This window comes from Sapajus apella, unplaced genomic scaffold (genome assembly GCF_009761245.1).
Source record: "Sapajus apella isolate SASKATOON/1434 unplaced genomic scaffold, GSC_monkey_1.0 scaffold1, whole genome shotgun sequence".
NCBI classification, from domain to species: domain Eukaryota; kingdom Metazoa; phylum Chordata; class Mammalia; order Primates; family Cebidae; genus Sapajus; species Sapajus apella.
In genome coordinates this window covers 21,603,911-21,617,447 of record NW_022436941.1, presented here as the reverse complement: position 1 = coordinate 21,617,447, position 13,537 = coordinate 21,603,911, and the positions used below count along the sequence as shown (strand labels likewise).

Here is a 13,537-nt window from a genome sequence, read left to right as displayed (position 1 = left end):
TCACTATGTGCTTCATCTCTGTGATAGCTGTGTAGTTTTCACAAAAAGAAAGATTAAAGATGTAGACATGTGCATGAAAATTTTTTTCAAATACTTAGACTAAAATATTCTACAAATGTAACACTTTTGTCAAACTTTCTCTGTATATTGGGTGATACTTAAATGTAATGTGAACCTAAAATTTTATCTGGCATGTGCCACAATCTAACAGTATTCATGCCTTTTATGAGTCAGACATCAACTCTCTATGCGGAAGACAAGGAATACCAATGAATATTTAGGAAGTCAGATAAATTGTAAAAATCTATTCTATGTAAATATCCTGAATCAACATTTTCCATTTTGAAATAGTATACCACTGTGGTTAAGACTACTAACAAGATGGGTTCAAATTGCAGCTATGCTGTGAAATAATTATGTGATCTAAATGTCTTTGTACTTTGGTTTCCTCATCTGTTATCTAAAATACCAATACTTATTATGTCATGGGATTTGGGGAAAGATTAAATGAGTTAATACAAATAAAACATTTGGAATTGGGACTGCTCCATCAAAGCACTCAATGCATTAACTATTTTTTAGAATTGTGTCATATATTTTAGTCTCATCTAAAAACTACATCTGCATTTTGGTCAAAGGGAATAAAAACTATAAAGAATTTAAGATTAAAACCTCACAAGTCAGGGTTGCATTGTTATTCTTCACTAAATATATGGCTTGTATGCATCCAACAACAAAGTAGATAAATAAATAACACGAAAACTACCGGGAGTGCAGGGATAACATCATTAAAAATACAGAAGCACTGAAGCTTGTCATAAACCTTTTTCTGTACCAAACAGTCCAAGTATACCAAAAAATAAAAACATAAAGAAAAATATGATTAACAAACTTAAAAGCAATAGTATGAATACTTATATCCCTAAATAGAGAACGTACATTTTTATAGTAATAGAACATGGACAAAAATCTTCCAGGTACCTATTCACACAGAAATCATAAACTTATTCAAAATAGTGTGGCTAATGCTGTTTTATCACAATCCCACAAAATCAGAAATAACAGTAAAATAATGATGAAAAGTGTTAAAACGCTTAAAAATTCAGAACTCATTGATAGTATGGAGATTCCTTAAAGAACTGAAAGTAGATCTATCGTTCAGTCAAGCAATCTCACTACTGGGTATTTACCCAAAGGAAAAGAAGTCATTATATGAAAAAGACATATAACTGAGTGTGATGCCTCATGCCTGTAACCCCAGTACTTTGGGAGGCTGAGGTAGAAAAAGGATCACTTGAGCTCAGACCTGCCTGGACAACACAGTGAGACCTCATTTCAATTCGAAAAGAAAAAGAAGACACATGCACGAGCATGTTTACAGCAGCAAAATTCACAACTGCAAAGATATGGAACCAATCTAAGTGCCCATCAACCAATGAGAGGATAAAGAAAATGTAGTATATATACACCATGGAATACTACTCAGCCATGAAAATGAACAAACTAATGTCTTTCGCATCAACTTGAGTGGAACTAGAGGCCATTATTCTAAGTGAAATAACTCAGGAATGGAAAATCAAATTCCATTATGTTCTCACTTATAAGTGGGAGCTAAGCTATGAGGATGCAAATACACACATAATGAATTCTGGGGACTCTGGGTGGGAGGAGAGAGGTGAGGAATAAAAGACTAAATATTAGATACAGTGTGCACTGCCCAGGTGACAGGTACACTAAAATCTCAGAATTCACCACTAGAGAATTCATCCATGTAACCAAAACCACTTGTACCCCAAAAGCTATTGAAAGTTTTTAAAAAAATTATTTATTGATAATCCATGGGTAGAATGAAATCAAAACAACTTATATCAATGCTATTGATAAAAAAACACTTAAACCCAAAACAATGGGATATAGAGATAGTTATACTAGCAGAAATATTGCATCCATCTCTTCCCTTTTATTCAAAAAGGAAAGTAACTATTTTTTTAGAGACAGGGTCTCTCTCTGGCACCCAGGCTGGAGTGCAGTGGCACAATCATAGCTCACTGTAATATCAAATTCCACCTCAGCCTCTCGAGTAGCTGGAATTACAGGTATACTGGAGTTACTAAGCCACCAAGCCTAGTAGAACTCAGAAATCTTTTTTTTTTTTTTTTTTTTTTTTTTTTTGAGACAGAATCTCGCTCTGCCACCAGGCTGGAATGCAGGGGTGTAATCTCAACTCATTGCAACCTCCACCTCCTGAGTTCAATCCATTCTTCTGCCTCAGCCTCCCAAACAGCTGGGACTACAGTCATGCACCACCATGCCCAGCCAATTTCTGTATTTTTAGTAAAGACAGGGTTTTACCATATTGGCCAGGATGGTCTCCATCTCCTGACCTAGTGACTGGCCCTCCTCAGCCTCCCAAAGGGCTGGAATTACAGGCATGAGCCACCCCGCCCAGCCCAGAAATCTTAATAAGAAAATTTAGTACTTGTTTTAGTCAGCTCAGGTTGTTGTAACATCAATTTCTTACAGTTCTGGAAGCTGGGAAGTCTGAATCAGAGTACCTGCATTGTCAGGGTCCTGGTGAGAGCTCTCTTCCTGGCTTGCAAATGGAAGTCTTCTTGCTGTGTCCTCAAATGCAGAGAGACAGAGACAGACAGAGAGACAGAGAGAGAAAAAGAAATATCTCTCAAGTCTCTTCTTCTAAAGGTACTAATCTCATCATGAGGGCTTTCATAATCTAATCACCTCCCAAAGACCCCAACTCCAAATGCCATTATACTGGAAGTTAGAGCTCCAATATATGCAGGGTTGGGGGAGGGACAGGGAACACAATTCAGTCTACAGAAGTACTCTTAGTAAAAGCCTTATAAAATCAGAAAAACAACAGAAGAAAATAAGCCCAAAAAGATGAAACATAAAATTGGTCAAGAAAAAAATTCAATATCATGAAATAAAAATAAACTAAATAGCCAACATAAACAATATACTTTTTAAAGCTTACACTTTTAAAGCTCAATAAAATAGAGAAACCCTTTTCAAATCTATTCATGTTAAAAAAAAAAAGTTTGTGTATGTGTATCTGTGTCTATGTTTGTGTGTACATGATTAAAAACAAGAAAGAAACATTCCTGAGAAATTAAAATAATTATTTAAGAATGTATATAAGTATATGGCATTCAATCTGCTAACTTAGAGAAATGAGGCAATTCCCTAGAGAAATATAAAAGTTATTAAAAACTAATCCAAATAGAAGTGGAAAGCATAAATGATTTCCTTAGAAGAGTCTGAAATAAGAATTTAAAAGCTACATTTTTAAAGAGAACAGAACCAAGTGATTTCACCAATGAGTTCCATCTAATTTCTAAGGAGGAAGGATTTCTAGTATTATTTAAACTATTCCAGGTCATAGAAAAATATTAAAATCGCTCCAATTTACTTTAGAAATTAACATTATCTTAATACCCAAACCTGACAATGGACCAAATATACACATAATTCAATGCCATTAAATCAAATATATTTTTCAGCAATGTATCAAAAATTCTTAATAGTCTACTCAGTAGAGTCCATTCTAGGAATACAAGAATGGAGCAATATTAAGAAATGTGTCTTCATAATTAATTACATCAAAAAACTGAAGAATAAACCATTTAACTATAATAATGAATGATAAAAAGTATTTCATAAAAATTTAGTCATTCCTCATAAGAACTAGTTAATTCAGTAGCCAAATAAAAGTATTTAAGTAAGATAATACTTCTCAACAAAAAACATTAATACATATAAAAATCATTCTTAGACTTTTCTGAGTAAATGTCTAAGAGACTCTTTATCTAGCCAAATGCCTAAACTACAGTGAAATTTGGCAGTCGGAATTGAGATGAAATGAAAAATTTGAAATTTTACATATATATATTCAAAATATATATATATTCAAACTTATAAACATAAGCACACATATATCTATGTAGTATACATTCACACATGTAAATACCACCAAATTCATATATAAAAATGCACGTGTATCCTTCACAGAAAACACATACAATGTACCTAATTATACATTTGCATTTATTCTCTGTTAAAATTACTAGCTTACCTGTTTGGGGTGTCGAAACAAGGAATTCTTATAGAAAATGTCCTTAGCCTGGCTCCATGTACCATCAATGATGATGATTGTAGAAGGATAAACAGGAGAATCTAATATAAATTCTTCCAAATTAGCAGCTTCAGCCCCTGGATATAATATTAATGTACCAGACTTCCGGCAAACAGTTGAAAGTTCAGGATCTCTGAAAAAGTTTTTTTCAATATATCTTTATTAGCTTGTGAGAAAAAAGGTTTTATTATGCTTACTGAATTTCCTAATAAAAGTTTCCCTATATCTAGTCATTTCTAATCAAATACATATACTAATTAGTTCATAAAGCATGAATTTAAAAAACTCAAAATTTTGTGTACTCTTTACTGAGTACACAGTAAATATATATATATATATATTTGAATATATATATATATATATATTATTTATTTATTCACACCACGATTCTGCCGCTCTCCTATTGGCTTTCCAATCCTCATTATTCTCTATTAAAGCTTTTCTATCCAATTGCCAGTGCCATAATTTTAGCCCTTCCAAGGAATTCTTCCTTTTCTCACTAGTACTTCATGGGTAATCTGATCCCCTTTATCGAAGCAAACAACTGACATTGCCTAATAATCCTAGCACAAATAATCAGATCAATCCCAGGACAAAACCTAGTAGCAATGGAAGAACCATAAAGAGAAGTTAGGCTCCACAGGCAAGCTACATTCTCAAATTCACCTTTGTTGAAGCCAACTAAATATGGCCTGAGAAGGACTCCAAACTTCTATATTTGAGACCTTGTGGATGAATCCTAACCTATCTTAACAAGCAGACAAGATTGAAAACCTAACTTAGGAGTATGCACCTGTAACAATGGCTGAGACTTGGCCTATCCCAGTGGCCATACTTCAACCACTCACAGACTACTAAGTGTTCAAACTGCATTCAAAGAAGGTACACGCCAACCTGTAACCAATCCGGCTGTTTCTGTACCTCACTGCTGATTTCTGTACATCACTTCCATTTTTTTTATTTTTATTTTTTTGTCTATAAATTTGCTCTGACCACGAAGCATCCCTGGAATCTCTCTGAATCTGCTGTGATTCTGGGGGCTGCCCAATTCACAAATTGTTCACTGCTCAATTAAATTCATTTAAATTTAATTTGGCTGAAGTTTTCTTATAACACCTTATATTATCGATTGAAGGAAACCAAAATATTTCACTTCAAAATATACTTATTTGACATATGTTGAGATGGCTGTTTAGAGGGCCTGCAAACAGCAGTAGCCTTGCAAAATTGTTGCAACTGTAGAGAAAAACAAATGGTAGCCAGGCTTTCTCTGAGGACCTTCCCTTGTTCCAATCTAGGAAATACTGAAAGTCTGACAAACTTAATGGTCTGAAAGAAATATTTGCCCTCTATTTTCTATGAAGGATGCTATCTGTGCAGTTTCGTCTGCATAATAAGACCACTTTTGCTAGCCAGGCCTCCTCTTCTTCCTCTCCCATATTTTTTTGCCAACATAACTGGCTTTGCCATGCTCTAAGCCCTATTCTTTCTGTAACCTCTAGATGGCATAAAAGCATCAACCATCTGGCCATGTCTTTGAGTTCCTGTATTTTGTAAGACTCCCTTGTACGTTAATAAATTTGTATGCCTTTCTCCCTTTAATTTGCCTTTTGTCAGATGATTTTCAACAGACCATCAGACGGTGAAGAGAAAGGTTCCTTTGGCCCCTACCATCATCTAGTTCAGTTATAGGGTTAGCTGATTCAACATTCATTCAAAAACGTGTCCAAGCTCTTTGGTACTGGAGATAAAATGATGAATGAGACATCCTTTGCCCACAAGCAAAAAACAAAACAAAACAAAACACTCTTAAGAGGAAAGGAGACCAATTATTTTTCTTTGAAATACAATAATTTGGATTTCCAATTTCAGTTCAGACATAAAGAGCTTGAACGTCATCAAGTCCACTTTCACAAGAAAAACGCTAACAAACTGAAAATTAACAACTTTTCTTAGATCCATCAGAGAACTGAGGCCCCAGGGCAAATACTCCCTGACTGGAGAAACAAGGTCAGTACAGAGAACCAGAGCCAAATCAGTTTACTGAAGAGCAGAAACCACTAAAGCCAGTAAGTGGTAGGAACACTTAAAAAGTCAGTGACAAATTACTGCATGCTGAGTATGGACTAGCTTGAGAGTTAAAACTCATGGGGACCCAATATTAAGAGGAGAGTTCATACTTTCCTAATCATTACATCCAAGGGCCCCCCAGGTTCTCATAGTGAAGATCTGAGAAAAATCCTGTTGTGTTTAGGGAAGGGAAAGGTGAAAAGTACCATCTTGGCTGGGTGTAGTTGCTCACACCTATAATCCCAGCACTTTGGGAGGCCAAGGTGGGTGGATCACTGGAGGTCAGAAGTTCAAGACCAGCCTGGCCAACATGATGAAACCCCATCACTACTAAAAATACAAAAAATTGGCCAGGCATGGTGGCAGATGCCTGTCATCCCAGCTACTCGGGAGGCTGAGGCAGGATAATCACTTGAACCTGGGAGGCGGACGTTTCAGTGAGCCAAGATTGCGGCCACTGCACTCCAGCCTAGGCATCAAGAATGAAACTCTGCCTCAAAAAAGAAAAGAAAAGCAACAAAGGCCTTTCCCTCAAGAGAAACTACTTATCACAGATTTTTTTCTGCCTATTGTTTGACCACAAAAAGAAACTAAGTACTAATATATGTTACAACATATATATTACAACCATGAAAACATGCTAAGTGAAAGAAGCCAGTCACAAAAGTCCAAATCTATTATTTCATACATATATCAGATATCAAATATGAATATCAAATAGGAAAATCAATAGAAACACAAAGTAGACTAGTGTTTGCTTAGGATTGGGAAGGGGCAGGGAGTTAGAGAGGATGTAAGGCATAGGGATAAGTAGGTGATAGTTAAAGGTAGAGGGTTTCTTTTTGAGGTGATGACATATTTTGAATTGACTGGTGATGGCTGCAAATATCTTTGAATATACTAGAAACCAATTAATTTGTACATTTTAAATTAGTAAGTTAAATGGTATGTGAATTATGTCTCAATAAAGCCGTTTCAAAAAACAAAAGGGATAGAGAAAGATATATCATAATGATACTAATGAAAAGATAACTGCAGGCCAGGCACAGCGGCTCAAACCTGTAATCCCAGCACTTTAGGAGGCCAAGGCAGGAGCACTGCTTCAGCCTAAGAGTTTAAGACCAGACTAGGCAACACAGTGAGATGCCTATCTCTAAAAAAGTGTTTAAAAATAAGCTGAGCATGGTGGTGTGCACCTATAGTCCCAGCTACCAGGGAGGCAGAGGCAGGAAAACCACTTGAGCCTGGGAGGTCAAGGCTGCAGTGAACCGTGATTGTGCCACTACACTCAGATTGAGCAACAGAACAAGACCTTGTCTCAAAAAAAAAAAAAAAAAAGGTAACTGGACTAGCCTAGCTATATTAACTACAGACAAAGCAGCCATCAGAAGGAAAATTATCAGGATGAAGAGAGGCATTACATAATGACAAAAGACTCAAGTCTCTAAGAAGACGTAACAATCTTCTAACATGTATATACTTAACAATTCAGTATTCACAATATGTAAGGCAAAAACTGAGAGAACAGAAAGGAGAAATAGACAAATCCAGTAATACAGCTGGAGACTTCATTGCAACCTTGTCAGTAACTGGGAGATCAAGCAGGCAAAAAATCAATAAGGATATAGTTGGCCTGAATAGCATTATCAATCAACTTGATCTAATTGATATTTATAGAATAGTCTGCCAACAACAAAATACACGTACCTCCCAAGTTCACATGAAACACTCAACAAAATACACCACATTCTGGGCCATAAAACATATCCTGACAAATTTAAAATAGAAATCATACAAAGTATGCTCTCAGACTACAATGGAATTAAATTAGAGCCCAGAAAACTTGCTGGAAAATTCCACCATATTGGAGATCAAGCAACATACTTCTAAATAAACTACAGGTCAAGAGATAAGTCTCAAGGGAAATTTTTAAATATTTTGAACGAAATGAAAACAAAACTTATCAAAATGTGTGGGATGGAGGAAAAGCATGCTTAAAGGGATACTTATAGCATTAAAATGCACATATTAGGAAAGAAGAAAGACCTGAAAATCAACAGGCTAAGCTTCCTCCTTAAAAACACAACAGAAAGCTAGATAGGGCCAGGCATGGTGGCTCACTTCTCTAACCCCAGAGGCAGGAGAATTGCTTGAGGCCAGGAGCTCAAGACCAGCCTGAGCAATGTAGCAAGAATCTGTCTTGACAAAAAATTAAAAAAAAAAAAAAAGGCTAGAGAAAGAAGAGCAATTTAAGCCTAAAGAAAGCACTACAAAAAGAAAAGAAGGGCTGGGCACAGTAACTCATGTCTATAATCCCATCATTTTGGGAGACCAAAGTGGGCAGATCACTTGAGGTCAGGAGCTCGAGACCAGCCTGGCTAACATAATGAAACCCTATTTCTACTAAAAATACAAAAAATTAGCCAGGTGTGGTGGTGGGTGCCTTTAATCCTAGCTACTCAAGGAGGCTGAGGCAGGAGAATCACTTGAGCCCGGGAGGCAAAGGATGCAGAGAGCTGGGGTTGCGCCACTGCACTCCAGCCTGGGCGACAAGACTCTGTCTCAAAAAAAAAAAAAAAGAAAAAAAGAAACAGTAAAACTTAAGATGGAAATCAGTGAAGTTCAAAATAGGAAGACAATAGAGAAAATCAATGAAAACGAAAGCTGACTGTTATAGAACAAACTGTGTCCTCCCCAAAATGTACGTTTTGAAGTCCTAACCCCTAGTAGCTCAGAATATGTTGGTATTTAGAGATAGATGAATTATCTTTAAAGAGGTGATTAAGTTAAAATGAAGCCATTATGGTGGTCCCTAATCTAATCTAACTGGTATGATTATAAGAAGAAGAAATTTGGACACAAAAGAAGAGCTGGCAGGGGCACACCTGTCCAGAGGAATAACCATGTGAACAGGCAATGACAGAGAAACCAACTGCAATTCAAGGAGAGGCTTCAGGAGAAACCAGATCTACTGCCCTCTTGATCTTGGACTTCTACACTCAAGAACTGTGGGAAAATAAACTCTTTGGCCACTCAGTATGTGGTATTTTATTAATGCAGCCCTAGCAAATTAATACACTGGTTCTTTGAAAAGATAAACTGATAAAACTGCAGCTGAGGTTAAAAAAATAAAAAAGAAAAAGACACAACTACCAATATCAGAAATAAGAAAGGGTGATCATTACTGATTCTATAATCATTAAGAGAATAATAAATACTATAAAAAACTCAATGCCCACAGATTTCATAGTTTGGATGAAATTAATTCCTTGAAAAACATAATCAAAACTCACAAAAGAAGAAAAAGGAAAACTAAAAAGCTCTATGTCTACTAAAGAAATTGAATCAATAATTAATAATCTTTTAAAAAATAAATCACCAGGCCCAAGTGGTTTCACCAGTGAACTCTCTCAAACATTTCAGGAAGAAATGGTATCAATTCTCTATAATCTCGTCTCCAGATAATGAAAACAGACAGAACACTGCCTAACTCATTCTATAAGGCCAGCATTACCCTCATATCAAAACCAAATAAAGGTATTACAAGAAAGGAAAACTATAGATTAATATCCTTTATGAACATAAAGGCAAAAATTCTCAACAAAATATTAGCAAATTAAATCCAAAGGTGTGTAAAAAATTATCTACCATCACCAAATCAGATTTAGTACAGGGATGGAGGGCTGGTTTAACATTCAAAATCCATAAATGTAATCAACCACATCAACGGACTAAGGAAGATACATCAAAGGACTGTATCAATTCACAAAGAAAATGCATTCAACAAAACCCAAAGCCCACTCATGATAAAAACTCTCAACAAACTGGGAATAGGGGAGAATGGCCTCAATTTAATAAAGAACATCTGCAAAATACCTATAGCTAGCATTATACGTAACAGTTCCCTAAGATTGAGAACAAAACAGGGACATACTCTCACCACTGCTATTCAACCCCTAGCTATTGAAATAAAAGGGAACAAAAGACATACAAACTGGAAAGATGAAATGAAACCATCACTATTGCTCAGGTGACCTAATAATCTAGGTAGAAAAGCTCAGGGAACTGACAAAAGAGACAAAAAAAACCTCCAAGAACAACAGCAAGGTCACAAGATATAAGGTTAATATACAAAAGTCAATTTCTTTCCCACAAACCAGCAATGAAAAATTCACATTTGTAATTGCTTTAAATACCATTAAAATAGCCCTCCAAAAATGAAATTTCTAGGTATGAATCTAATAAAATATGTCAAGTATCTAAATGTGAACAACTACAAAACACTGATAAAAAGCAAAGAGGACTGGGTGCAGTGGCTCTCATCTGTAATCCCAGTACTTTGAAAGGCCAAAGCAGGAGGATTGCTTTTGTCTAGGAGTTTAAGACTGGCCTGGGCAACATAGTGAGAACTTGTCTCTATTAAAAAAAAAGAAAAAAAAAAAAAAAAGAGCAAAGAGTAATAACTGCTTTAGATTTACAAAATTATTGGCCAGGCGCAGTGGCTCATGCCTATAATACCAGCACTTTGGGAGGCCGACACGGATGGATCACCTGAGGTCAGGACTTCGAGACCAGTCTGACCAACATGGAGAAACGCCATCTCTACTAAAAATACACAAAATTATCTGGGCGAGGTGGCGCATGCCTGTAATCCCAGCTACGTGGGAGGCTGAGGCAGGTGAACTGCTGAACCCAGGAGGCAGAGGCTACAGTGAGCCTAGATTGCACCATTGTACTCCAGCCTGGGCAACAAGAGTGAAACTCTGTCTCAAAAAAAAAAAAAAAAAAAAGATTTACAATTATTGCAAAAACAGTACAGAAAATTCCTATATACACTACACCCGATTTCCCTTATTATCTAAAAGTAAACTGCGTGAAAACAATAACATAAAAAATAGAAGGGGACTGCATGGAATTATATTTTTGCAAGGTTCTTTTGTTATATATTTATTGTATAACATTATTAATTCAAGATTAGCTGTGATAAAGTAAGAATACATAGTATAATCCAAAGACTAACCACAAAAGGCATACCTAAAAAGCCAACAAATAAATAGAATGGAATGCTAAAAAAAATAAATTGATAACCCAGAAGAAGACATAAAAGAGGAACAAAAGATCAAATAACTGATAGGACTAACAGAAGTCAAATATCAATACAGTATTCACCAGTAATGTAAAAGAAAACAAGTCAATAATTACATCCAGTGTAAAAGAAATAAACTCTCCAATTAAACAACAGAGATTGTTAGATTAAATTTAAAAACCAAGACCCATAACATATAAACACTAGTACCCACACATAGTAGACCTTAAGACAAAGAGAAATATATATTTGGTCTTCTTTCCACTTCCTGGTATACAACTCCTAAAATCCTTAGAATCTCCAAAATGTTGTTTTTTTGTATGCTAATGTTGACTGACAGCTTCAGGGTGGGCTTAGTCACTGGAAAGACAAAGGGGAGTGAGAGCGGCTAAAGACCAAGTTGTTCACCCATGGCCAATGGCTTTATCACTCATGAATAATGAAACCTAAATAAAAACCTAAGAGGACAGGATTCAGAGAGCTGAACATGCAGCCATTCCCGGAGGGTAGTGCCCCAGGGAAGGCATGGAAGCTCTGCACCCCTTTCTCTGTACCTTGCACTACACATCTCATATGTATCTTTTGTAATATCCTTTATCATAAACTGCTAAACATTAAGTGTTTCCAATTAACTGAAGCCAAACCAAGAGTTGTGGAAGCCCCAACTTGAAGCTGATCAGTCACAAGTTCCTGAGGCCCAGGCTTGTCAATGGTGTCTGAAGTGGGGAAAGGGCAGTCTTGGGAACTGAGCCCTCATCTTGTGGGATGTGACACTATCTCCAGTTAGATAGGGTCAGAATTGAATTGAAGGACACCCAACTGGCGTTATTACAAAATTGACTGCCTGCTTGCTTGCTTGTGGGGAGAAATCCTCACACATTTGGGGGTCACAGAAGTCTTCTGTGTTGAAGTTTGTGGTGTTGACACCACAGCAGAGGAAAAACGTTTCAGCGTTTTTCCAACAACATGTAATAATGATAAAAGGACCAATGCATCAAGTAAACATAACAACACTAACGGCCGGGCGCGGTGGCTCACGCCTGTAATCCCAGCACTTTGGGAGGTCGAGGCGGGTGGATCACAAGGTCAAGAGATCGAGACCATCCTGGTCAACATGGTAAAACCCCGTCTCTACTAAAAATACAAAAAAAAAATTAGCTGGGCATGGTGGCGCATGCCTGTAATCCCAGCTACTCAGGAGGCTGAGGCAGGAGAATTGCCTGAACCCAGGAGGCGGAGGTTGCGATGAGCCGAGATTGCGCCATTGCACTCCAGCCTGGGTAATAAGAGCGAAACTCCGTCTCAAAAAAAAAAAAAACAAAAAAAAAAAACACTAACTACATATTCACCTAAAGAGTTTTCAAATAGATAAAACAGAAACCAAAAGAACAAAATGTAAAAATAAGCAAATCCCTAATTATTGCTGGAGATTTTAACATAATTTCCTTGCTATTTGAGAGAAAATGTGCTCATAAAATCAGTCAAAATACAGAAGATTTGAACAACACTATCAACCCTCTTGACCTAATTGATAATTTGTATAACACTGCATCTGACAACTGAGAAATAGTCTTTTATTTTTTTTTTTTTTGAGACAGTCTTGCTCTGTTACCCAGGCAGGAATGAAGTGGCATGATCTTAGAAACGGACAGGTTTAAACATGCAGAAATCAATCAATATAATCCACTATATTAACAGAATTTTAGAGAGATTCTACATGATCATTTCAATAAATGCATTTCACGAAACTCAACACTCACTCATAAAACTCTCGGCACTTTAGAAACTGATAAACAACATTACAAAAATGAAGATGTGGAGATATACTGTATAACATGGTTATTCCAATAAATGTATACTTGAAAACGGCCATGAGAGCAGGTCTTAAATGTTCTCACTGCAAAAAAATAACAAAAAAAAGCAAAACTATTATTATAAATGTGTTTAATACAGTTATTGCCTTGGCACTGATTTTAGGCCTGACATAAATTATCTGTAATCCAACCCTGTCACCTCTGGCCTAGTTAAAACTCTCCCTCCCTGTGTGGTGTTTGCCATATAGCTTACTTGTTTCCTCACTAACCCAAAACCCAACACATCCCATAGCTGCTGACCACAATAAAACCTAAAGGTCAAAACCAGAGTCATATGAATAAGCTCCCCCTTCACACTGCTCTCTTTAAACTAGCCAGTCCACAACCCACAGGGAAATCCTAAGGGATAACACC

General features: G+C 36.4%; 1 protein-coding gene across 2 annotated transcripts in view; it reads right to left on the bottom strand.

Annotated features, from left to right (window-relative positions):
* DTWD2 (DTW domain containing 2) overlaps positions 1-13,537 on the bottom strand; it is a 174,952-nt gene that overhangs the window by 105,746 nt on the left and 55,669 nt on the right. The window contains exons 4-5 of one of the 2 annotated variants that reach the window (XM_032272811.1): positions 4,094-4,286; positions 2,556-2,615 (exon numbers count right to left, since the gene is read on the bottom strand). In XM_032272811.1, the coding sequence (XP_032128702.1) occupies positions 2,556-2,615; positions 4,094-4,286 (253 nt within the window). The remainder of the gene's footprint in view (positions 1-2,555; positions 2,616-4,093; positions 4,287-13,537) is intronic. The other variant, XM_032272866.1, reaches the window with a different exon arrangement.